The sequence below is a fragment of the Arvicola amphibius genome, chromosome 10 (assembly GCF_903992535.2).
Source record: "Arvicola amphibius chromosome 10, mArvAmp1.2, whole genome shotgun sequence".
NCBI lineage: Eukaryota > Metazoa > Chordata > Mammalia > Rodentia > Cricetidae > Arvicola > Arvicola amphibius.
The window spans coordinates 96,643,166-96,668,870 of NC_052056.1; the positions used below are offsets into that span (position 1 = coordinate 96,643,166).

The window sequence follows — 25,705 nt, forward strand, 5'->3', positions numbered from 1 at the left end:
AATTGTGGGTGGGGCACGGTCCTGTTTTCATTGACTGCAAACTCAACCCCACCCCTTTCCTCGTACTTAAGCATGGCAGGCTGGCCTTTTGAGTCACAGCAGCGCAGGAGAGGAAGCTCATTAGGCTCAGTCCTGCAAGGTGGCACACACACAGCTGAGAATAAACCACAAAAGAGAGACTTGATTAAAGAAGCAGCAATGGACCTGATCCCAAACTTCTCGATGGAAACCTGGATGCTCCTGGCTACCAGCCTGGTGCTCCTCTACCTGTGAGTAAACTGCCCAGGCTCCTCTCCTCAGGGATCAGGACTTGGGAAGGTGAATTGGATAATTCTCTCCTCTCCCTGTTTTTCTCCAAAGAGAAAATGAAGGGAATGTTGCTTGAGTGTGGTATGCTACAAAGACCTAAGGTGTTGCTTTTGGTCTTAAGCAAATCCCTCTAAGGGGATAAATGCACATTACTCTTCTACTCAGCTCCACTTTCTGTAGATAGGAGGATTGAGATACATCCTCCTGTTGATTGAGATAGACTTGGGTATACTCTGATTGAGTCTCAGGTTCCCCCTAGATTAACCAACCAGAGCTCAGCAGTTGTGGATGACACATAATTGGTCCCCGTGTATTTTGGGAGGTCTCTTCTGCAAGGTCTCAGGATTGTGGGGATAGAAGCAGCTTTTTTTTGCCATCTTCACCTGTGTCCTCTGATGTAGGAGATGTATAGTGTTGTCCCATGTGCACATGGCTCTTTTCTACTCCCTCTAGGACTGTTTATGCAATGTCCTTAGTATTTATCCAAGGCTATATGGTAGGCTGAGATTATTTCTTGTTTTGCTACCCTTCCCTGGAGCTCTCTGTCTTCCCCAAACTCAGTCTTTCTACCTATAATATACTGAGCTATTTGCTTCTAAGTGATGAGTCTTCTTTTTTAAATTACATTTGGTCATTTTATTTTATATTAGTGTTTAGCTTGCATGTATGTATGTGCACATACATGTGTATTCGTTGCCCGAGGAGGTTGGAAGAGGACATCTTATCCCTCAGAAACTGGAGTTACATACAGACATCTGGCTGCGAGCCACTTTGTAAATTCTGGAATTGAACCCAGGTCCTCCACAAGAGCAACAAGTGTCCTTAACCACTAAGCATCTCTCTAGTACTATTAAATGACGAATCTTTAGAGTAAAGGAGACCTGACTTTGGTTCTTTTCCTTTACCATTTCCCTTCAAGTCCATAGCATCAGTATAAGGAGTTACTCCTTCCTGGTTATGAGATCTACTGGCCTCCTCAAATATCAGACACTCTGAAACAAATAGGATGTTAAATATTTTCCCTTTAAGTGCTTCTGGGAGCATCAGTAAGAACATCCATCTCAGAATTTCCTTCCAATGAAGGTATTCCTGTGAGGGCAGGAGAGATGTTACCCTGAGTTCCAGAATTCAAATCATATGTGGCCACCATCCCCAACTCATTCTACTGCAATTGTTCTCAGCCTGTGGGTCATGACCTCCTTTAGCTTAAATGAATGTTTAGCAGGGATCAAATATCAGTTATCCAGTTTATCTGATATTTACATTATAATTTACAACCATAGCAAAATTATGGTTATGAAGTAGCAACAAAATAATGTTATGGTTGTCGGGTTACCATCTCATGAGGAACTGTATTAAAGGATCACTTAATTAGGAAGATGAGAACCTCTGTTCTCTCTCTCTCTCTCTCTCTCTCTCTCTCTCTCTCTCTCTGGATTATAGGATCATTTTATTAGGAAGATGAGAACCACTGTAGTCTCTCTCCCCTCCCCCCCCACTGTCTCTCTGTGCCGATGAGTCTGTGGTTAGTAGATACTCCCTCACATCTAACGTCTGTCATCATTTTCTACGAAGGAAAGGTAGAAACTCATAGTGATGTGAACATGAAAAATCCAGAGATAGCTTTACTTCAAAGGTAGCTATTCTTTAAAGGAATAGGCATTTAAAGTATTGTGACAACATCCTTTCCATCTGATGATATTTTGCAATTAACTGAAAGTTTTTATTTCCTTCTATTCAGCCCTAGCATTTCTTTGAGGTAATCCTAGGACCTTCCTTCAAAGAGTTAAAGTGGGACTGTTACTTTCAATATTTGTGAGAACTGATGTGTTTACGGCAACTTCATTTGTTTATAATAGTGTCAGGCATAGGAGCCTAATGCATAAATACATGGCATAGATTGCACATTTGCTTTGAAATAAACTTGCTTATCAGGTTTAAAAAAATTCATCAGTGTTCGATATACCTGTCTGTCCAGTCATGCAAATACCTTAGTGTAGGCGGATAAGGAAGAGGATGAGCCCAGTGATGAAATGAAATACCTTCAGGTATGAGTTAGGAGGAAGTGGAGAGTATGCCTCTTCTCTCAAGAGAGAACTCTTAAATACACTTGTGGCTCTTACTGAAGATCACTAGAAGGATAGTTGATTAGCAGCTAATCAATTTCCTAAGTAAAAACAAGTGAAAAATGATATGTATGAACTCAGCTTGGATTTCACATGAACATTCAAACATTTATTTATTTATTTATTTATTTATTTATTTATTTATGATTAATAATAAACTTTAGGATTTAGACCCCCACATTTTACTTACCTTTTAAGATAAACTTTGTGGTTTTTGAGAGGCCCACAGAGAACTTTAGAGAAGTGAAGACCAAAAATAATTATTACTGTTGGCGTTTTTGTTGTTATTTGTTGCCTATATATTGCGTCTTCTTTTGAATTTTATAGTGTCTATATCCATGACAGGAGAGGCACTATAACATACAATGGCAAACCCAATGTACTAGTTTTCTCTTTCACTTCATAGATATGGAACTCATTCGCATGGAATTTTTAAAAAGTTGGGAATTCCTGGGCCCAAACCTCTGCCTTTCTTTGGGTCAATTCTTGCTTACAGGAAGGTGAGTATTCACTGGGCTCCCTATCTTTCCCCTTGTGGTGGCCAGGACTGGCTTAGTTCCATCAATAAAAAGATAAAATCTTGAGTAGAACTGAGGATGCATTTTAAAAAAATCACGTTTAGCTTCCATCTGAAGAAAGATCAGCTTCTCAAAGGCCTTGATGTTAGTCTTTGGAGAATCTGGTTTGGCACAGTTGATCAACTCAGACCTCTGTCATATCAACACTCATGGTATATATCCAAAGGATGCTCAATCATACCACAAGGCCATGCTGAGGTCTTGATGCTTAGACTTGTGATCCTTGAAAGAAAATGTTCTTTTTCCCCAGTGTAGATTCTAACAAGGGAAAGTCATGGTTCTGGAATTTTTATTGGCATAATCAAAATATAACTGAAGCTTAGTAGAGGTTTTCTTTTTAAGTTTTAGAGACTCAGAGCAAGTATTTAATCTCCAATGTTATGTGTGGAGGAGATAATATTTTCCTTTGCTGTGTTCTGTGTAGAGGAGGCAACTCCCTATTTTCTTATGTTGCCAGGGAGCCATAAAGGCAAATTCTCTTAGCTACTTTTAAAAATATTTTTTATGTGTATGAGTATTTTATGTGCTTATAAGTGTGTGTATGAGTGCTGGATGCCCACAAAGGAGTCTCCCTAGAGCTAAAATTACAGACAGCTGCCACGTGGGTGCTAGGAACTGAACTCTGATCCTCTGATACAGCAGGTAATGCTCTTATTAACCACTGTGCCATCTCTTCAGTCACCCCTTTGCCATCCTTATTCAGTTGCTTTCTCACTCAGTAACTTGCCTGAGATTAAAAACTCTAAATTAAAAGAGGCTCCTGACTTCTTCAGTGTCATGATTCTATTAGTCTTCTATGGAAGTGGTCATAAAATAAATAAAAAAGACGCTGAATAAGGAGTTAAATGGACCTCACTGACATTCCTTTAGTTTCCATTTCTTCATTGTGTCCATGGAAGGAACAATTCAGAGAGTTTGAGAATTTTCCTGACAGCATGTAGTGAAGCAACGTCTTTAGAAACATGTCGTTAAATATAATATTATTCATAGTTGATAACCCCAAGCATGTACAATGGGGTTAGCAATTATTCATAACCAAGGCTGAGTTTTTGTACATTTGCAAAGTTGGGAGAAAATGTGGGAATCTTTAATATCCCTATTTTAAATACCTCTAGCATTTAACTCCTTTTCCCTCAGAAAGCTGTGAATAAGAATGTCCCTCTCAGTTCTACCAAGGGATAGTAAGCCGATTTTGTAAGATTGGAATCATTTGTCCCCCAACTAAAGGTAGGGACAGTATATTTAACATAGTTATGGATTTTTATTTTTTTCTCTTTCCAGGGTTTCTGGGAATTTGACATAGAATGTCATAAAAAATATGGGAAAATGTGGGGGTAAGTATTCTGTCAATTTCCACGGGGAAGACGTGAAATGCTGACGAAAGCCCACAGGACTTAAGTGTTAGCTATCTATTATAAATATTTCGGGGGGATTTTTCTACCAAAGGTCCCATATGTCGCACATACTGAATTTGGCTGAGGAAGTTGCATATTTTGACTTTTCTCCAGGACTTGCTGGTTCAGGGAATGGTTCACCTGAGTTTCAATCCAGTGTCTGAATAATCCACTATTTTGTACTTAAATTATTCACTTTCAGTTTTCCATTCACTTAATATCCTTTTTGGTAATCTGATATTTTGATCCAGCAAAATTATCAAAAATAGTATGTGGGCAATATCCATCCAGGCTTAGCAAATGTTCTAATTTAGTTCTGATTATGGCTTCTTCGTGGAGCTATTTTGCATTTGCCTCTTTCCTGAATGAGCTATAATATACTTCATTTTATGAGACACCAATGACCTGTGGTCAGAATCCCTGACTTGCAGCAGGTGCTCATGTTGCAGCATGTTGTATAACTAAGATGTTGGTTATATAACATATGGATCAGATTCTTGGTTCCTGGGCATGCTTCCAACTATCAAGTCCAGTGATTGGGTTTAATCTTCTTTGCTTTGCCAATGCAGGTTTTATGAGGGCCGAAACCCTCTTTTGGCTATCACGGATCCAGACATGATCAAAACAGTGCTGGTGAAGGAATGTTATTCTGCCTTCACAAATCGGCGGGTAGGCATCTATTTAAAATATTATAATCTCTATTTGTTTATATAGTAAGGTCTTTTTGATGCGTGAATTATATGCACACATGTGCCTACACACACCCTACACACATATGGAAGTTGGAGGAGGACATTGGATGTCCCGTTCTTTCCTCCTTCTTCCCTTCAGATAGGATCTCTCATTGAACCTGGAGCTAGGCTGTCAGTCAGCAAGCACTGACTATTCTCCTGTTTCTTCCCCTCACAGAGCTTGGGGTCATATCCAGCTTTTTTTTTTTTTTTTTTTTGGTTTTTCGAGACAGGGTTTCTCTGTGGCTTTGGAGCCTGTCCTGGAACTAGCTCTTGTAGACCAGGCTGGTCTCGAACTCACAGAGATCCGCCTGCCTCTGCCTCCCGAGTGCTGGGATTAAAGGCGTGCGCCACCACCGCCTGGCCATATCCAGCTTTTTAAGTATTTGTTTGATATTCAAAGTCAGATCCTTATGTTTACACAGCAAGCACTCTTTCTTACTAAGCCATCTCCCCAGTGCCCCATTTATATCTTAGTTATTATTATTATTATTATTACTACAGGGTTTTTCTGTGTAACTCCTCTGGCTTCCTGGAACTTGCTTTGTAGACCAGGCTGGCATCAAACTCACAAAAATCTGCCTTCCTCTGTCTCTCAAGAACTGGGATTAAAGGCATGCACCACCACAGCCTGGCAATACATTACTTTTTATCATGAAATAATTATAATTTCATAGGGCATTGGCTCAAATGTCTAACTGTGGTCCATTTGTTCTTCATGTTGTTTGTCTCAATGCTTTACATAACTGTAAATTTAGTATGTTTCTGTGACAGAAAATTTGTATAACATATATTTTATTCAGTAGCAATTTTACATGTCCTTATTTTGTAGTGTGTGTGCACACAGGCATGTAACTTAATGCATATATAGTTGTGCACCTATGTATAACCAGCAGAATTTTTCGTTTGCTGCAAGGTTTTCATATCCTAGTCTATAGAGTTGCCACACAGAACTTGTATTTTTTCTTAGTTGGAAAGTATTTTATCTTCAGTTTCTACACCATTGGCATATGTTTATCATACAAATTAGTAGGTTTTCTTGTGACATTTTAAAAATAGTTATTTTATATTCGTTTATGTGTATGTTTTTATGTGTGTCTCTCTCTCTGTGTGCATGTGAACATGTGTGTAGGTGCCCACAGAGGCCAGAAGAGGGTGCAGGATCCTTCAGAGCCATAGTTACTGGTATTTATGAGTGACCTGATGCATGCTGGGAACCAAACTCCTATCCTCTGTAAGAGCAGCAAATCTTCTTAAGTTCTGAGCCTTCTGTCCAATCTCTATAATGTTTTGTTTTATGTACATAGTTAAAAATCTATTATTGATATTGATAGGTGGTACTAGCTTTTAATGAATCTTCCTTCACTTAACATGGTCTTTAGTTCCATCTATTTTCCTGGAAATGATATAATTTTGCTCTTCTTTATGACTGAATAAAACTCCTTTGTGTGTGTGTGTGTGTGTGTGTGTGTGTGTGTGTGCGCACATGTGTGTGTCTAAAGCATGATACTTTAGTATTTTGAATCTTCTGTTTGTGAGAGTTGTATATATGTGTATGTACATGTGTGTGCCTGTGTGAACCAGCAGAGGACCCGAGGAGGATGTTGGGTGTCCGACTGCACTACTCTGCCATGTTGGCTACTCTGGCTGGCCAGTGCTACCTGTTTCCATTCCCCCAACACTGGGTTACAGTTACCCATGGCCATAGCCAACATGCTTTAAAATGTGGCTGCTGCAGAGTCAAACCCAGGTCCTCATGCTTTAGCAACAAGCATCTTTCCCTCAGAGCCATCTCCCCAGCGGTTGTTTTTATTTATTGATTTTTATTGAGCTCTACATTTTTCTCTCCTCCCCTCCTTGACTCTCTTCCTCTTCAACCCTCCCCCAAGGTCTCCATGCTCCCAGTTTACTCAGGAGATCTTGTTTTTTCCTACTTCTCATGTATGTTAGATCTATGTTGTTTCGATCTGTGAATACTTTGTTTCTTTTTTCCTTCAAATTTTCACCGTTTTTTTTAAATGAGCATTTTCATTGCTGTTGTTAGATTTTGTTAGGTTCATATGTAAAGTCTTTCATTTTCTTTGGAATTATTGTGAAAATCATTGCGTATTTCACGAGGTTTTGCATTTTCTTCACTTACTTTACCAGTGTGCCTGAGTTTTTGTGAATTGACTCATAGGTAAGTTCCAGTTGTTTGTTTATGTCCTCCATGAATTCTTTGTCTTGGCATTATTTTATTAAAAAATAGGGAAGATCTTTTTCTTTCTATATACTTTTTATGTTATTTTTTTCCTTACTTGCTGTGCTAGCTGGGAGTTCCAGTACAATGTTGAACAGAATATTGAGTGTGCCTTTACTTTTAAAGGTTATAAACGTTAATCTTCCACAGTTGAGCTCAATTTTAGGTGCTGCTCCTAAGTTTTTGTGACTTTCCATACAACACATATGCTTAATATTTTCCATTGCATTTATTAATTACACATTATTAGTGGAGTTAGGCATGATAAAAAATGCATGAAAATTGATACACTGATAAACCTAATTCTACCTTTATTGAACCTCTACCGCTGACAGACCCTCCTTTCTCTTCCTCCAGCTTCCTAGAGAGTAAGGCGTTTGAAACACACATTTCCTGTACCATTTAACGACATAGTTCTAAATAGTTTGTACATAAGTGATACGTGTTCCTCACACCCTTGCAGCTACCCAAACCTCTATAGGATAACATCTCTTTTGCTTTGGATTCTAGTCTTTTGGTCCATCGGGAATTTTGAAAAAAGCCATCTCCGTTGCTGAGAATGAAGAATGGAAGAGAATCCGAGCATTGCTGTCTCCAACCTTCACCAGTGGAAAGCTCAAGGAGGTAATGAAATAATAAGATGGTCATTGTAAATATGAGGAACACATGTGGGGACAGGTAGCATGGAAGATCACAGCCCTTTTCCAGTCATTTACCTCTGGGTTGAAACTTCCTAAGAACGTCCTTTTGTGTTAATGGGACCTCTTGCTTTGTCCTTGGGAAAACTGTGTCCACTGGGAACTTAGCCCCCTCATCTCATTATGGATGGGATTTTGTTTTGTGTATAGATGCTCCCCATCATTAAGCAGTATGCAGATGTGTTGGTGAAAAACATGAGGCAGCAATCAGAGAATGGGGATCCCATCAATATGAAAGAGTAAGTACTAGTACAGTGATTGTTTGTTGGGCTGTTGTGTCGATTGTTTTTCTGTGACTAAAGACCTTGACAAAGCAATTGAAGGAAGGAAGGTTTCATTTTGGCATACAGTTATAGGCAGATATATCCATCCATCACAGCATGAAGACACAGTGGCATGAGCAGGAAGCTAGCTGATCACACTGCATCTATGGTCAGGAAGAAGGAAACATGGCTAAGATATATATATATATATATATATATATATATATATATATATATATATATACACACTCAAGGCCTGCCCCAAATACCTGTTTCTTATAATGTGGCCCTACCTCTAAGTTTTCACATTTTTCCCAGACAGTGCCACTAGCTGGGGACCAAGGACTCAAACTTGTTGAAGTAGGCCACACCTCCTAATAGTGCCAGTCCTTATGAGCTCATGGGGGCCAATTGCATTTAAACTACCACACCCAGGGAATGTTCCCACCCACATTGGATCACATCTTCCCATATCAATTAACACAATCAAGGCAACACCCCATAGTCCTGTCCAACTTGGTATAAACAATACCTCTTTGAGAGTTTCTTCCCAGACACTTCTAGATTATGTTGTTTTGATAATTAAAACTAGCCCTCAATGTATCCATGTCATCCCACAACAGAAAGACAAACACAACACTGTTACCTGACAAACTTCTCACAGTTGAGTATGTTAGGGACAAGGATATCACAGAAAGGGTTTCTGTGTGGCACTATGACTGTCCTGGCTGGACATGTGAATTTACTACTACTTCACACCTTATGTATCTTGGGTGGAATAGGAAGAAGTGTAGCTGTTAATTTCCATTTCTCTCTTTCTCGTTAGCATCTTTGGGGCCTACAGCATGGATGTGATCACTTCCACATCATTTGGAGTGAATGTTGATTCCCTCAACAATCCTCAGGACCCTTTTGTGGAAAAAATCAAGAAGCTCTTAAAACTTGATGTGTTCGATCCATTGTTACTCACAGTCAGTACGTGATCTAATGTTTCATTCTTTCTGTTTTTTTTTAAGTAACAGTGTAGTGAAATATAATCTCCTTATGTTGTAAGTATCCCACTTAAATAGTCCAAAAGATGGTTTTCAATATATTTAAAATATTTTCAGCTATCAATATTGTCATCTGTGGAACCTTTTTGCCAGCCCAGAAACTCTGTACTTTTAATGATTACTCCTTTTCTCCCTCAGGCATAAGCAACAAGCAATCTATTTTCTAACTGCTCAGATTTGCATATTCTTAAACACTTCATATAAATAGAAGAGTATAATGCCACCTTTTGTGTCTGGCTTTCAAATTGGTATGTTTTAAAAATGTCATATCTTGAAGTATGAATCAGTATTGCATTTCTTCTATGGCAGAATCATATTCTACTGTAAGGACATGCATGCCACGTTTTGTTTGTGACTGATGGATATTTGGAATGTTTTGACTTTTTGGCTGTTGTGAATAGTGCTGCAATGAATATTCTTATGCAAGTTTGTGTTTCAGCACACATTTTTGGCGGTTTTTGGATGTCTACCCAAGGGTGCCCAGTTATATAGTAATGTCTAACATAATGCACTGAACTAATTAAAGATGTGTCTAACCACAGAAGGGAATTGGCTTTTCTCAAATGTTTTTGCATTTATTCATTTGTTTTACTCATTTTCACTAGCATTGATATGCTCAATTATACAGCAGAGAATTTTTGAGATGACTCCTACCTTACAGTCACTTGATTCAGTATACTAACATTGTACTGAAAATCTTGTAACCACATTTACAAGTGATGTTAGTTTTCAGTTCTTTTCCTTAGAAATATTTGTCTGGTCTTAGTATTAGGGCACTGTTCTTCTTATGGAGAATTTTGGAGATGTTTTCACATTTTTTTCTGTATTTTGAAAGTGTTCAGGAAGAAATGGCATATGCTTTCCTTAATATGTATTAAAACTCAGCATCACAACGTTCTGCTTTTAGGATTTCCCTGTGGATAGAAATTTAAAAAAATCAGGAGCACTTTTAATTCTGTACATATGGTAAGGTAGGAGGAGGTAAAGATTAAGTATGATCCAGGAACACGTTTGTATGATAATCTCCTTTTACCATAGTTCTCCATTTTCTCTAGACTGTGAGAAAAACTATGGGTCTCTTTGTATTTTCTTTGCAACAAATAACCTCGCATTACGTCATAGGGATATTATGCATGGTATGCAGTTTTTTTCTGAGTTAGTTTCTATAATTTGTGTATTTCTAAGAATTTGTACATTCCAGTTATGTTGTGTAATTGCGGCTATTGTCCTAGTCCTCCAACTATTAATAGGATTCCTTTTTATGCCCTTGTGCTTTTCATGGCATTTTTCAGCTCCCACTTCACTGTGACTGCTGGCAATCTGAGCCATCACTCTGATTCCAGAACAATCCCAGCTAATGTTTTGCAAACTCTGAAGATATTTTCAAAGCAGCATCTTTCATTTTCATAGATTTCCTCCATGTTTTTTATTTCATTAGTTTGCACTTTGGTCAGCAGTATCCATTCTCTTTCTGCCTAAAGTCTGTTTTCTCTTCTCTTTTAGTGGCACATGCTATAAAGCGTTGTCATGAGATCAGGGTTTCCTCAATACCCATAAACACCCTTCTGCTTATTATTTTGTCTCCTTCTTATAAAGCTTACTTTGTTTTTGTATTTTTGGTTAATGTTATCATTATTGTTATTTATGTGTGTGTGTATTCATGGGTGGGTGGGTAGGTACACTTGCGTATATGGGTATACATGAGTGCAGAGATAAGAGGAAAACCTCAGGCATCTGCTACCTTTTGTTTAAGGCAGTCTCTCTCACTAGCTTGGAGCGTCACCAAGTAGTTAGGTGAACTTGCCCATGGTTAGCTTGCCATTAAGCTTCCAGGAATTCATTTCTCCACCTCTCATACTGCTATTGCTGAGCCACTGCTCTTGGCTTTTAACACGGGAACCAAACACAGGTCCTCACATTTATTTGCAAGGCAAATACATTGCCCACTGAGCCATCTCTCCAGCCTTGAAAGTTCTTTCTTGAGCACTTTGATTAATTGTAGCACTGGACTGAAACCTGATCAATCCAAGAAGACCTTAGTCCAACATGTCAAAGGGTAAGAGGTCAAGGAATTTAACCCTAACACTACGAGTCAAGAGCCATTGATGTCACTACTATGTTGGTGGTCATACATACATTGACATGCCCTTTGCCAGGCAGTGGCCTGAAATCTGAGCAAGAGGGAGAGTCTCAGTTGAGATCCTGATAACTTTTGCTGTTCTGAGTATCAGAAAAATGCAATTATTTTAGGTAAAATTCGTCTTTTCACCAGTTTCTCTTTTCTTTCCCCTCTAGCACTCTTTCCATTCCTTGTCCCAATACTTGATGTACTAGGTTTCTGCCTGTTTCCAAAAGATGTCATAAGCTTTTTTAAAACTTCTGTGCAACGAATGAAAGAGAATCGCATGCAAGAGAAAGAAAAGGTAATAGCTGCTCACATGGGAACTTTCATTTATTGATAATATGTTTCTCCCTCTCTATAAAAATATGCACACACACACACATATATATTTTTCTGTGAATCTTTGAACATCAGATGGAGGAGTGTAGGTTAAGGATAGGGGATTTTTGATATTTTGAAGAGAACGAAGAGTGTAGTGATTGTGAATAGAGAAATGAAATGAGTTAGGGAAAGTGTTTAAAATTAATGATATGCTTGACAATTAGTTTAGCACAGAATAAATACTTTAAGGCACATGCTAGTAAAAAGAGATTCCTTGCTTATGATTTGTGGGGATGTAAATTAGGGGAATTATGGAAAACTGTATGAAAACATCTAAAAAAGTCAAAGTTTGTTATTTTTCAGTACTGGGGATAAAACACAGGCCCTTCTACAAGGTCAGCAAACTTGAACAATGGCCCAAGTTGCCCTGGGTATCATATCAGGAACAGAACTTATAACTGATCCAAACTTTGGTGTTGGATCAGGAAAACCCAATTGGATTAACTATTATTATTATTTTGGTTTTCACTTTCTTCTGGCTCCTGAGTGCTGGGATTAAAGGTTTGAGTCATCACACCCAGCCAGGAACAAACATTATTAATGGCTCATTTCTTCAAGGGTTAAGCCTTCAGTGATCTTAGTTCACATTAGAGTAAAAAGTTGGGCAGAAAGTAAAAAATAAATCTCCTATGCAACCCAACCATTTCCTGTTGGTCATATAATAACATATGCTTGTGTGCAAGACATTTGTACTTCTATGCTCGCTGAAGCCATTCAAAAAATCCAAAAACTATGGAAGAATGGACTTTGAAAGTTCTCATCATTGATGAGTAATGGATATTGAAAAAAATATGCTTAACCTGATTTAAACAACATTCAATATATGCATGCATCAAAATTTCATTTAATTCCATTTCCATGTATAATTTTAATGCATCATTTAATGCAAATTAAAAAAATGAGACAAAATTGTCATTTTTCTTTCCCAAAAGGAAAATGATTCTACTTAAAAATTCTTTCCAGGTCCTCTAATTTCCCAGACCTTATACTGGCATGACACATTTTCAAAAAGGTCATTTTATCCTACCCACCACAGTTTAGTCCACTTTATTTTTAATTTTTATTTTTTGGGATAGTCTTACTATGTAGTTCAGACTTGTTTCTCCAAGTCATTGTGCTTACAAGTTTCATTGATAAGGACAACAGTCTGAGGTTAATATGGGAGGACAGGAGATTGAGGTCCAGAACTTCTTACTGTGTGAGCACACATGCAAAGGGAAGGGACCACCTGGACTGTTCAGAAGTCAGACAACTCATGGTCAAAGACAGGAAAGACCAAAGTCATTGGACACACAGCCAGTGTCACTCAGGAAAGCATTCTTTTCTCCAAACCATGCACATAGACATTTTTGTTTATCATTGACTTTGGGAACCCTAGCCAGACTTCTGGATTTTAGCTAAATATTATTCTCAGAATGGTGACTAGTTCAGCACTTGTGACTTACTCTGACCTCTCAACTGACCTTGAATCTTTCAAAACTATTTTCTTTCAGCAAAGAGTGGATTTTCTTCAACTGATGATAAACTCCCAGAATTCCAACATCAAGGAGTCTCATAAAGGTAAGCACAGATGTTTCATGTTCATTGATAGGGAACCTCAGAGTGGGGGCTTTGTTCTGGAAATATCCAGTAGGCTTTCAGGTAGACGAATATGCCTCCAAATTTCAAATAATTCCAACCCATCCAAACCCAACCCAACCCAACCCAACCACAAATGTAGACAGTATATGCAGTAGCCAGAGGAACTTTCTAGAAGCGCTGGATTATAATTGTGTTAAAAGCCTGAAGGGCAGCTATAAGCATGTGATTTGGGCCTGGAGGTTACCAGTGGCCTCTGAATCTTGTACCACAGAACAAATACCATCAGGGCCTCGTCTAGATTCATTGAGTCAAAAGCTCTGCCTAGAGATTTGCATCTAGACATCCAGTGAGAGGAACAGCCCCACAGTAGTAATGGTCATCGGAAACCTGGAATGAATGTTTCCCCAGCTCTTGATTTACAGCCAAGCATTAATTTCCCATGTAGCTGATAAGGAACATGTGGAGGAAGCCTTGGGACTAGGCATATATCCCACTACTCTTACTAGCTTCTCAACCTTATAAGAACGATGGCTCTCTAATTCCATCCTGTCCTATGCAGCTATGAGTAATGTTCCTTGAAGAGAGGGGCAAGCTGTCTGTTTTCTGTTTCATCGTTTCTTTTTCCTCCTTTTTGCCCTCCTTCCTGCTCCTCCTTTTATCCTTCATCCTCCACAGCTCCTCCTCCTTCTCCCTTTCCCTCTTACACTTCTTCTTCCTTCTCTCTCCCTTCTCTCTCTCCTCCTCCTGTTCCTCACCTTCTCCTGCATAGAACCATAAGTTAATCCTGCTCCCTCGCTGCCATTACTCATTAGAACACTCAAGTTCATCCAGGCATGTGCACCGAGTCAGCCTTTCATATGGGCACCTGAGTTCCTTTTTTGAGATCATAACATAATCGCAACACTTGTCCCTCCCTTTCTCCAATCCTTACATGGACCCCTCCATGCACTCTTTCAACTTCACTCTTCCTTTTCATTAATTATTATTGAATGAACATATATGCATACACATATATGTTCCTAAATATAATCTGCAAAGTCTGTATAATGTTGCACGTATGTATGCTTTTGGGACTGGTCATTTGGTACTGAGTAACTGTCTCTTCTCTGGAGGAGACTATTTCTCCCCCTTTCTACATTCATTAGCTGCATACTGTTCTTTGCATAGGGTAGAGGCCTCCTGAACTTTCCCCATTCACTTTGGCATGTCTATTGGTATCATCCTTGTTCAGCTCATGTTTGGCCGTTCATGTTGCTGAGACTTTATGGGTGTAGTTTCTGACATTACTAGGAGACACAATCTCACAGAACATTTCCTGATCTCCTGGCTCTTACATTCTTCTTGCCCCCTCATCTGCAATGCTCCCTGAACCTCAGGTGTGGGAGTGTTTTGGAGATATATCTGCTGGGACTGGGCTCCATAGCAGTAGCGGCACATATACCGTGGTGTTAACCAGCAGTTCTCTAATTGGACTTAAGACTTGCTCAACAACAGAGAAATCATGCCTGGTTTCTCACCACCTGCTAAGTACTCAGTGCTCACAAAGTCGTGGATCTTAGATGAGAATCTACAGCCACTACTTTGCTAAACCATCATAATCCCTAACAACAGTCTGAACCCTTGCCTTACACCCACAGATGAGTGTAGTCTTCATCCCTCATCAAGAAAACTTCTCTTTGCAGTATACTGAGTTCTTTCTTGTTCTTCTCTAATGTTATATATTTAAAAAGTAGTTTACAAATTTTAGAGAAATTATAGGATCACAGTCAGTTTCAGCTGAATTTCTACATATTTTCATATATTCTTGCTCTCATACCTGCAAAGCCTCCTGTTCTTTTTAGAATAAATTTTAGAAAATCACTTATTTTGTTTGTATATGTATGCGGGCATGCACATGCATTGGTGTCTACATGAGGGTCAGAGGACAACTTGCACAATTCTGTTCCCACCTTCCATCCTGTTGGTTCTGGGGATGAAACTCAGTTCATCAGGCTTGGTAGCAGTCCCTTTACCTGTTGAGACATCTTGCTGTACCACTCTCCCGTTTTTAACACTCATCAATGGAGTAGTAGTATACTTGTTATGAGCATCGAACCTACATGCTCATATTATCACTGAAAGCCCACAGTTATAAATAGGACTCATTGTTGGTCTTGTCCATGGCATGTGATTCATGCCCAATGACAGTGGGCAGGTTTGTACTTGACCGGCTAGTTTGTACTTTGTGGGAAGATAGCATGAGTCATTGTGCACGCAACTCCCTGTTGTAGTCCCTGCCCTGTAAAGAAGAACCATGTAAAAAAGGAGCACACACATAAGGGCAGTCCTGCTTGGCCTACATTCACCCTTAGTCAAAACTTTGGGTCTTAGATAACAGGGCTGTAGTTTGAAGCAGGAAGGTACAGCACTCCACAGATGCAATTTATCTGGAATTGATGTTTCTTTCATTTGAGATTTAAAAATTCTCTAATGAGGATCCATTTATTAGAATATTGCTAGTCATTGCCCTTTAAATAAAAGAATTATTTTCTAACTTGTTTCTGTGTATGTGTGTATGTCTGTGTGAATGGATGAGTAAAGGCTCCTGTAGAGGCCAGAGGAGGCTATCAGATCCCCTGGTGCTTAGATGAAGGGTGGTTGTGGGTTGCCCACAACTGAACTCAGGTGCCCTGCAAAAGAAGAGAAGCCTGCATTCTTGTTGGTCTTTTTTTTAAAAAATAGGGTTTCTTTGTGTGTCCCTGGCTGTATTGGAACTTGCATTATAGACCCTCAAACTCAGAGATCCACCTGCCTCTGCCTCCTGAGTGCTGGAATTAAAGGGATGTGCCACTACCACTCAGCTACAGCCTACATTCTTAACAGACTCAGTCATTTCTCTAGCCCGTCATTCAGTACTTTGTAGCTATTCTTTCTTCTCTGTAGCTTCTCTAACTTCTGAATTGCATTTTGAAGATTGGTAATACTTGTTTGTCCAAAGGATTATGCATGTTAATACCACAGTTTATGAAAGTTCAGACACTGACCAGGGAGATATGGGGTGGGTTTGAGATGCTACACTACTGAGAACCTCCAAAATGTTGCTTCCAGTTCATAGACCTCACTTTGAGTAATTTTTAATATTATTGCCTCAGTTTCTTTAATATCTATATACTTCATAGGTCTGTTAATGTCCCATGTACTCAAACATTTCTATTTCATAGTCACTCAAAATGTTACAAGCTAAGTTTTAGGCAGAATAATTATTTTTCTTAAGGAAGTACCATTTATTTTGCTTATATGAAGTAGATTTCCTAGGACTGGGGTAATGGCTCAGTGGATAAGAGCACTTGCTTTGTAAACATGAAGACTTTAGTTTGAATGCACAGTACCCACATAAAATGCTGGGCATGGCTGTAAGTTACTGTATATTCCCAGAATACAGAGAGTAGAGACAGGAGAACACAGAGTTCAGTATCCTGCCGAACTAGCTGAAATGATGAGCTTCTAGTTCGGTAGGAGACTCTGTCCCAAAGCAATGACACACAGAATAAAGGAGGAAGACACCAGAAATCCTGCCCTGAGTCCATGTCCACATACACACCTGTACACACACACCTGTACACCCAAGGTCATGGCCTACCTATATACACCATGTGTATGAGTGCACACATATATCCACACACATGCAAATAAACTAAAACTTAATAAGATAAATAAAAAATTGTGCAGATTGTAAGTTAAAATATGCCGTACTAGCTTTCCAGTAAATGAGCAGTTACGATTTCAGTTCTCACAAAGAGAGAAAATAAAAATTGAACAAACAAGGTATATCTCTAATTATCTACAGGGCATACTGAAGAAACTTTGTAATAGACAGAAATTCTTCCTCTTGATATGGTTCAGTGGTGGAGGTGTTGAGGATGTCAGAATGAAGGGCCGATAGTCAAGAGGAGTGTAGACCTTAGGAAACTCAACAAAAGTGACTTTTCCATCTCAATCCCTTGTCAGACCAATGTGAGAATGACAACCATGGCCACTGTGACCCTGAATTGCTTTCTCATGACCTTTTCAGGAATTTGGAATATTTATGTTTTTATGCAAATAATAAATTCCTTAATACTGATGTCCTTTACTTAAAATGTATTGGGCCCTCAATATAGGTCAGCAGATAAAAGTACTTGATACCAAGTCAAAGACCTGAGTTCAAATCCAGGACCCAAATGTTGAAAGAAGAGAACTCATTCTTGCAAGTTGTCCTCTGACCCTAACAAGAATACCATGGTATATCCCCCCACATGCACACTCACACACACACACATGCACACATACAAATGAAATAAAATAAAATGTATTTTCTTTCCCATTAGCTTTGTCCGACCTGGAGATTGTGGCTCAGTCAGTTATCTTTATCTTCGCTGGCTATGAGACCACTAGCAGCGCTCTTTCCTTTGCTTTGTATTTGCTGGCCACTCACCCTGATGTCCAGAAGAAACTGCAGGATGAAATCGATGCAGCTCTGCCCAATAAGGTGAGAGGATTGGTTTGGAGAGGGGGGAAGGGAAGAGGAGATGCATTGACACTAATGGCCCCTTATCACGTCCAATGAGAATTTTTCAACAGTGATAAGCATTGATCCCATCACCACCTTTATTTAAAAAGGTTCTGGAAAGAGAGATTGATGGGAAACAGGCATTTGATTCTGCTTTTAGGAAAATAATGTCTTTGTAGATGGATGTTGGCACATCTTTATCCATTATATGTCATCAAAATCTACTAAGAAACAGCCTCAAAATCACAGTGGCATGGAAGTGTGAGCATTGGTTACTCAAACGTCTGTGTATTCAGCTCTGCTGATGTTGTAGGGTGTGTTGCCTGCTATTGGCTGAGTGTGACTGACCTTGCCTGGCTAGGCAGATTGATTTAGTTATGCCCCAAACATATGCTCTCCACTCATAGGTGGCCTGAGTCAAACTCTTAACCCATCATTATCTGTTCAAAAGTCCCAGAAAGTAATAGTCAAATGTTCCCTATCTTAGTCTTTACAACTCTGCCCAAACTGGGAGGCTGTGGGGTGTGAGGTTATATGGTCTGTGGGGTAGTAGTCTGTCTGGTTTATCATTCTCTTCAGAGCTCACAGGCAAACCCTGAAGGAACAGCCACCAGAATGAACCAGCCACAAAGAACAGAGCCGAGTGATGGATCCTGTTTTCATTGTGACTTTTATACCAGGGTTGGAATGGACCATTTTGATAGCAATGACTATCTGTCTTTTGTCCTTTAATGGAGAAGAGACTAGTATCTCCCCAGATCATTAAAAATTTTATCCTATTTAACACTTCCAAGTTTGATATATAATCAAAAGGTTGAACACATGGGGTATTTTCAAATAAGAACAATAGGGCTTTTCCTTCTTCCTGTGTTTATTTACTTTCAAGTACATGTGTGGGGTCTCTCTGTGGAAAGGTAATTCTAAGAGTCTCAAGTTGTTGTTGACTCTAAATATCATGATCTGCTAGTTATGGTTCCTCACCATAAGAAGGAAAAAGTTGTATATAGCAATACCGAGGATTTTAAGTCCTGAATTTGGGATTGTCACAAAGTCTTCCAGTATTTCATGATTACCCTACATTTCTTAAAGGTATATTGAGCAGGTTGAAGTTTCAGTTACAAAAATGCTTTGTAAATGCTAAGATCGCGAATCAGTGGGCGTTTTTCCTTTGGCAGTGTAACCTGCTATTAGTTCTCCACAGATGAAAGTTAGTTCAAAATTGGGAACTTGAGGGTTGGGCAAGACTGGGCCAAGGGAAGATGGGGAGAGAAAAGTGTGAAGGGGAGAGCGGGGGGAGCTCGGAGGAATGGGGTGCTTGGGATATAGGAAGGGTGGATATGAGAGCAGGGAAGCATATATCTGAATTTAAGGAGCTACCTGAGGGTTGTCAAGAGACTTGACCCTAGAGGGGTTCCCAGGTTTCCAGGGAGACGCCCCCAGTTAGTTCCTTGGGCAGCTGAGGAGAGGGAGCCTGAAAAGGCCAGTTCCTATAGCCATACTGATGAATTTCTTGCATATCACCATAGAACCTCCACCTGACGATAGATGAAGAAAATGACAGAGCCCCACCTTGGAGCACCGGACTGAGCTCCCAAGGTCCTGATGAGGAGCAGAAGGAGAGAGAACATGAGAAAGAAAGTCAGGACCGTGAGGGAACCTCCAGCTGGCGACAGATGGGGAAGGTGACTGAGCCCCACATTGGAGCACTGGACTGAGCTCCCAAGGTCCCGATGAGGAGCAGAAGGAGCGAGAACATGAGGGAGAAAGTCAGGAACGAGAGGGGTGCGTTCACTCATGGAGACGGTGGGACAGAACTAATGGGAGATCACCAACTCCAGTTGGAATGGGACTGATGGATCATGCGACCAAACCCGTCTCTCTGAGTGTGGCCAACAGCGGGGGCTGACTGAGAAGCAAAGGACAATGGCTCTGGGCTCTGATTCTTCTTCATGGACGGGCTCTGTGGGAGCCTTCTCAGCTTGGTCGATCACCTTCCTGGACCTGGGGGGAGTTGGGAGGACCTTGGTCTTAGCATAGAGTGGGGAACCCTGATGGCTCCTTGGCCTTGAGAGGGAGGGAGGGGAGGTATGGGTGGAGGGGAGGAGAGGGAAGGGGGAGAAGGAGGGGAGAGAAAGGGGAGAAGGAGGGGAGGGAGGGGGGGAGGAGGAGGGAAGGAGATGGAAATTTTTAAATATAAAAAAAAATAAACCATGAGGAAAAAAAAAAAAAAAAAAAAAAAAAGTTAGTTCAAAGCCGTAATTTACTAAAATCTCTCTCCCTCTTTGCAGGCACCCCCCACCTATGACGCCCTGGTCCAGATGGAGTATCTGGACATGGTGATAAATGAAACTCTCAGATTATATCCAATTGCTGGAAGACTAGAGAGGGTCTGTAAGGCAGATGTGGAAGTTAATGGGGTTCTCATTCCCAAAAGGACTACGGTGATAGTACCAACTCTTGTTCTTCACAAAGACCCAAAGTATTGGCCAGAACCTGAGGAGTTCCGCCCTGAAAGGTACAGGGATGTGGGAAAGATAAACTACCCAGAACTGGTCTAGTCCAAACATGACATGCTGTCTCTTGGTGTTGAAAAGACACAAGTAGCAATGGCAGTCTGCCTCTGTGTTTACTTATCATCCGTCTATCTATTCACCTGTCCACCTAGTCAGACTTTAAGACAGGAGTAGCATCAGTCACAACGTCCTCTTATTTTAATGGACTAGGCTTTTCATTCCTAGGTTTTTCTTGCTGTTACCTTTAACTGCTCCTATCACCTTTAGAGAATATTTACATTTTCCATTTAACTAGGCTTTGCCTCCTGGGTCCTCTAGTGTGACTGTAATGATGTAATCTGAGGGCCTTGTTTGAGCAGCTCTACTGAGGACAGAGAGGAGACCACAGATCCTTTCGTTCTTGCCTCTGGATGTTGTCCTGGACACTCTCTTACACGCTGTGAATTTTCCAAAGCCATGTGGCCTGCTGTCTAGAAGTCTGAGACATCCTTCTTCTCAAGAAGGCTCTTCTAGGAATCCAGAGGCAAGGTCAGGCTTTAGTCGCAGTCTAATTGTTTACTTGGCAAGCAAAATAAAGAATGGTGTTTCTAGGGCAGAGGCTTAGGATCTAGACAGCCATTGCTTCTAATTATGCAGCCCCTGATTTCTGATACCTATGTTGTTGGCCATGATGTATCATTTAGACACAATTAAGTCTATGTACAGTACTTGCTGAAGAAGCTAACTGGAACTCGTCGGCTCTTCTGTCTTCTAGACTAGATGGCTTCTGTGTTTCTTCCAGTCTCAGTAATTACACCTCCTATAGTTTTGTGGCCCACAGACAATTGATTGTGCTGTTGTTATTATATCCCTTTAATAATGAGACAGATAGTCTGTGTTTACTGTGTATGTGGAACTACCTCAAACACTGATCAATGAATATGTTGATCAAAATCTACAACAGAAAATATTTGACAAATCTACAAAGGTACTGTGTACAAACCAACATCTTCAGCACTCATCTTCAGTGGGCTCCCACTAGCTCAGGTCAGATGTTTCTTTGGATATCCCCATCATGTCTTGACTCCCTTTTTCAATATTATCATTTCTCCTACTCTTCTGCTAGACTCTGGGAGCTCAGCCCAGTGCTTAGCTGTTCATCTCTGCCTCTGCTTCCATCAGTTACAGGATGAAAGTTCTATGATTACAATTAAAGTAATTATCAATCTGATTACAGTAGGGTAGTTTAGGCATCCTCTCCACTGTTGCTTAGGGTCTTAGCTAGGGTCATCCTTGTGGATTCCTAGGTATTTACTTTGTGCCAGGTTTCTTGATAACCCCACAATGGCTCCTCAATCAGGATATCTCTTTCCTTTCTTTCCCTCTCTGTCCTTCCCCATCTCAGCCATCCCACTCTCTCATGTTGTCCTCCCCATCTCTCCCCTCCCCTTCCCCCTTCTCTGCCCTCTTCCCTTCTCCATTTCCATGCTCCCAGTTTTCTCAGGAGATCTTGTCTATTTCCCCTTCCAGGGGAATCCATGTATATCTCTCTCAGGGTTCTCTGAATGTGGGTGATAGTTGTGAGCCTGGGGATGTCTATGGGTCCACTGCCAGTGAGACCAGGACTTATCTCTAGTGTTGGAACTGACTTTTTGAAACTCATTCTCTTTGGAGGGATACCTTTCTCACCTAAATATAGGTGGAGGGCTTTGGTTATGCCTCAGACTGATATGCCAAACTTTGTTGGCTCCCCATGGGAAAGCCATTCTCTGAGGTGTGGATGGGGATAGGGTGGCAGGAGCTGGAGGGAGGGTAAAGAGGAAGTGGAGAGAATGGTGGGGGAAGGGAGGATGGGAAATAGGAAGGAACAGAGTGAGAGATGGAGAGAAATGGAGAGAAAAAGAAGGTAAAGCAGCAAGGGAATAAATAAGAGGAAGAGAGAAGAAAAATAATGGAGAAGAGAAAAAAGAATAACAGTGAGAAGAAAGAGTAAGGAAAACAATTTCAGTAGTGTAGTGATATTCCACTGTATGTTTACTGTACACAAAACAGTAACACTAGTCAGCCATACAGGCCAGGCAGTGGTTGCATACACTTTTAATCCCACGATTTGGGAGACAAGAGGAAGATGCATCTCTGAGTGTTCATTGCCATCCTGGGCTGCACAAGATCAATGAAGAAACAGATCCAGGTGGTGATGGCCCATACATTTAATCCCACTACTAGGGAGTCACATGCCTTTAATCCCAGCACTAGAGGGGAATATAAGAAAGGAGGAAACAGAGGTTCAGGACTCAGTCTGTAGTCGTCCAGCCTTGGTAGAGGTAAGACTTCTTTAGTGGCTGGCTGCTTTACTTTTATGATCTTCAGGTTGAACCCAATATCTGTCTCTGGGTTTTTTTTTTTTTTTTAATTCGTGCTACACAGTAGTGGTGACTATTTTATCCTCCCACTTCAATGACTATTAATTCAACCAATAGCTTACTTTTCTTCAATTGGTCTTATTTCTTATGTCTCAGAGAATGAACACATCACACTAAATGCAACAATCATGTTTAATGATAAACATTCTATTAAACAGCATTCGCCTCATCTCAATATGACTACAAGCTCCTCCACGGTAAAGCAAGAGGGAAGACTTGTAACTTGTATAATCTCTGTGGCATATCACCTACTCCCAGGCCCAGAGAACACTGTGGAAGAAGGGATGGAAAGACTAGGAGATAAAGAATGAGGGAGGAGTGTTAAATATCTTCTGGCTAGAACATGGCCATCAACATTATGAACATACAACGTTTGTGACCTCCTGTGAAAGACTCTCACAAAAAGACATGGAAATAGAAGGGGGACAAGTTGTGAAGAACATGAATAGAGTTGGGGAGAATATACAAGAAATTAATGTGAAAGGGGAAAATAATCACAATATATTATATACAAGCAAGAAACTGTAAAAGTAACACTAAAATTTTCACATTTTCACAATCAGATCAGAAAAGCTTCCTGTTTATTACTGCTAATGGGTATCTAAAAATATCAAGTAAGTGACTATTGTGGGTTTTAGGCTTCATTAACTTGTCTTCATCTATTCCTGTGGGACCAGGTTCAGCAAGAAGAACGAGGACAACATTAATCCTTACACATATCTGCCCTTTGGGGATGGGCCCAGGAATTGCATTGGCATGAGATTTGCTCTCATGAACATGAAAATTGCTCTTGTCAGCATCCTGCAGAACTTCTCCTTCCAACCTTGTAAGGAAACTCAGGTCAGTGTGCTTTTTCAGTAAGTTTTATGTTTTATGGGAGTTTATCTTTTTAACTGGGCTATTGATTTGTAGAGAACTATACTGATCTATTTGTTCAAGGAATTTCTTTGCAGTATTTATTGGAGAGTTTAAGTATTTCAGTTTTAGAATTGCATCTGTTTTCTTTTTTTTAAAATAAAGACCTAACTATAAAGATTGTCTAAATTCATGGGCTGCAGGAGATATATCAGTCCGTACGATTCTTTCCTTAAAAGAATGTGTACTTAAGCTTAATCCCCACAACCCATGAAAAACATAGCAAACAAAGCAAGCAAGCAAACAAACAAATCAAACAACTCCCAACATATTAACCAAAAAGCCCTAGCCACCAACCAACCAACCAAACAGCTAAACAACACCTATTACCAACCAGGTATGTTGACATGCACTCATAATCCCAGCCCCAAGGAGACAGAGACCAGTAGATTCCAGGGGCTCCCCAAGCAGCCAAACTATATAACTTGTGAGTTCCAGGCTAGTGAGAAACCCTGTCTCCTAAAGGGTAGGTAGCACCTAAGGAAGGACACTGGAGGTAAAAGTAGTTTTTGTGTGCTTCTAAAGCACTTCTGGCATTTTTGTTTCTCATCTTTGTATTTGTGGTTGGTGTCTCTTCATAGACTACTTGTTTAATTGTTGCAGATCCCTTTAAAATTAAGCAAGCAAGGACTTCTTCAACCAGAAAAACCAGTACTTCTAAAGGTTGTGCCAAGAGATGGGACCATAAGTGGAGCTTGATGTATAGCGGTTTGTTATGGTGCTGTGTTCCACTGGAACAGAAACCAATTCAGATTGTGGATAAATTCAAAGATGAAGACTGTGGTAATCTTGTGCATACATGCAGGATTCTGGGTATTCATCGAGCTTACTATGGAAGAAAAAGATGTGATGACAGCAATCCAAGATATCCGTTCAACTTCCTGGCTTTTGTGGGACTCCCTATTTCTACTTCATTGTCACCACAAAATCCCGATTTCCTTTGAGAAAATAAACACCAATTACAAGTTTTATCAACAACTATTACTGAAAATGAAAATTTTTATAGTGATGCTAATGACTAAATGTTTGTTTACTGAACAATTTTTTTATTTGAAGTATATTACAATTAACTACTAAATTGAGAAGCCAATAAGCATGGTGGTATTGACATTTTCTAGAGAGTTGTGAAGGAACAACTATTTACTCCAGATGTGGTAACAAAGAGAGACTGAAGGAATGATTCCACTCAGTTCTAGCTTAGTGACGTAGTAAATTTCTATGGGCACTTACAAGAGCAAGAATGAGGGCTTGCTTATATATGCGCAAGTGATTCGAAAGCAGCTCTATCACTGAGTCTTGGTGAAGAGTGTTGCATCTCTGATGCAAGAAAGATATATCTCTGAAGTTCCCTTATAATTCCTTATAATTACTACTGCTTATATAACCTGGATGCTGGGATCTTAGGATTCTTCCAAGTTTCAGGAACTTCCTGACACTTGAGAGTTCGTTTACTTCTTGAATCTGATAAGCTTCATTTTCTTCTGGATCTTAATGAGCTTTTCCCTAGATGAAACTTTCATTTCAGAAAAACAATAGATACCCAACAGGATGGGTTGATAAACTCAATCAGGATCTATTATTTTTCTTGTTTAATTATTTTGCTGTTCAGTTAATCCATTTATGCATTTTATTTGCTCATACTAATATATATTAATGAGTTTCATTATGGCATTTTATGCACATTTAATATTTTTTGACTTTTTTTACCTCCATCACTATCTTCCAATTTTCTTCATCCTACTGATAAGTTTTCTCTTTCCAACCAGTTCCCCCTTCTACTGTCCTGTCTTTTTGGGTGTATGAGTTTAAATAATGCTGTTTAAGGGTAGTAAAGTTAAGGGGTCATTTATAGCAATATGATCCACTTCTCAGT

The 25,705-nt window shown here is 39.9% G+C and overlaps 1 protein-coding gene across 1 annotated transcript; it reads left to right on the forward strand.

The window, feature by feature from the left end:
* The first annotated feature begins 74 nt into the window (after positions 1-74).
* On the forward strand, positions 75-24,810 carry LOC119824441 (cytochrome P450 3A9). The gene is made up of 13 exons (XM_038344569.2): positions 75-269; positions 2,842-2,935; positions 4,295-4,347; positions 4,977-5,076; positions 7,888-8,001; positions 8,226-8,314; positions 9,165-9,313; positions 11,686-11,813; positions 13,387-13,453; positions 17,821-17,981; positions 20,291-20,517; positions 23,595-23,757; positions 24,436-24,810. Exons 1-13 carry the CDS (start codon positions 199-201, stop codon positions 24,529-24,531), a joined length of 1,512 nt encoding a protein of 503 aa, XP_038200497.1. The 5' UTR covers positions 75-198; the 3' UTR covers positions 24,532-24,810.
* The last annotated feature ends 895 nt before the right edge of the window (positions 24,811-25,705 follow it).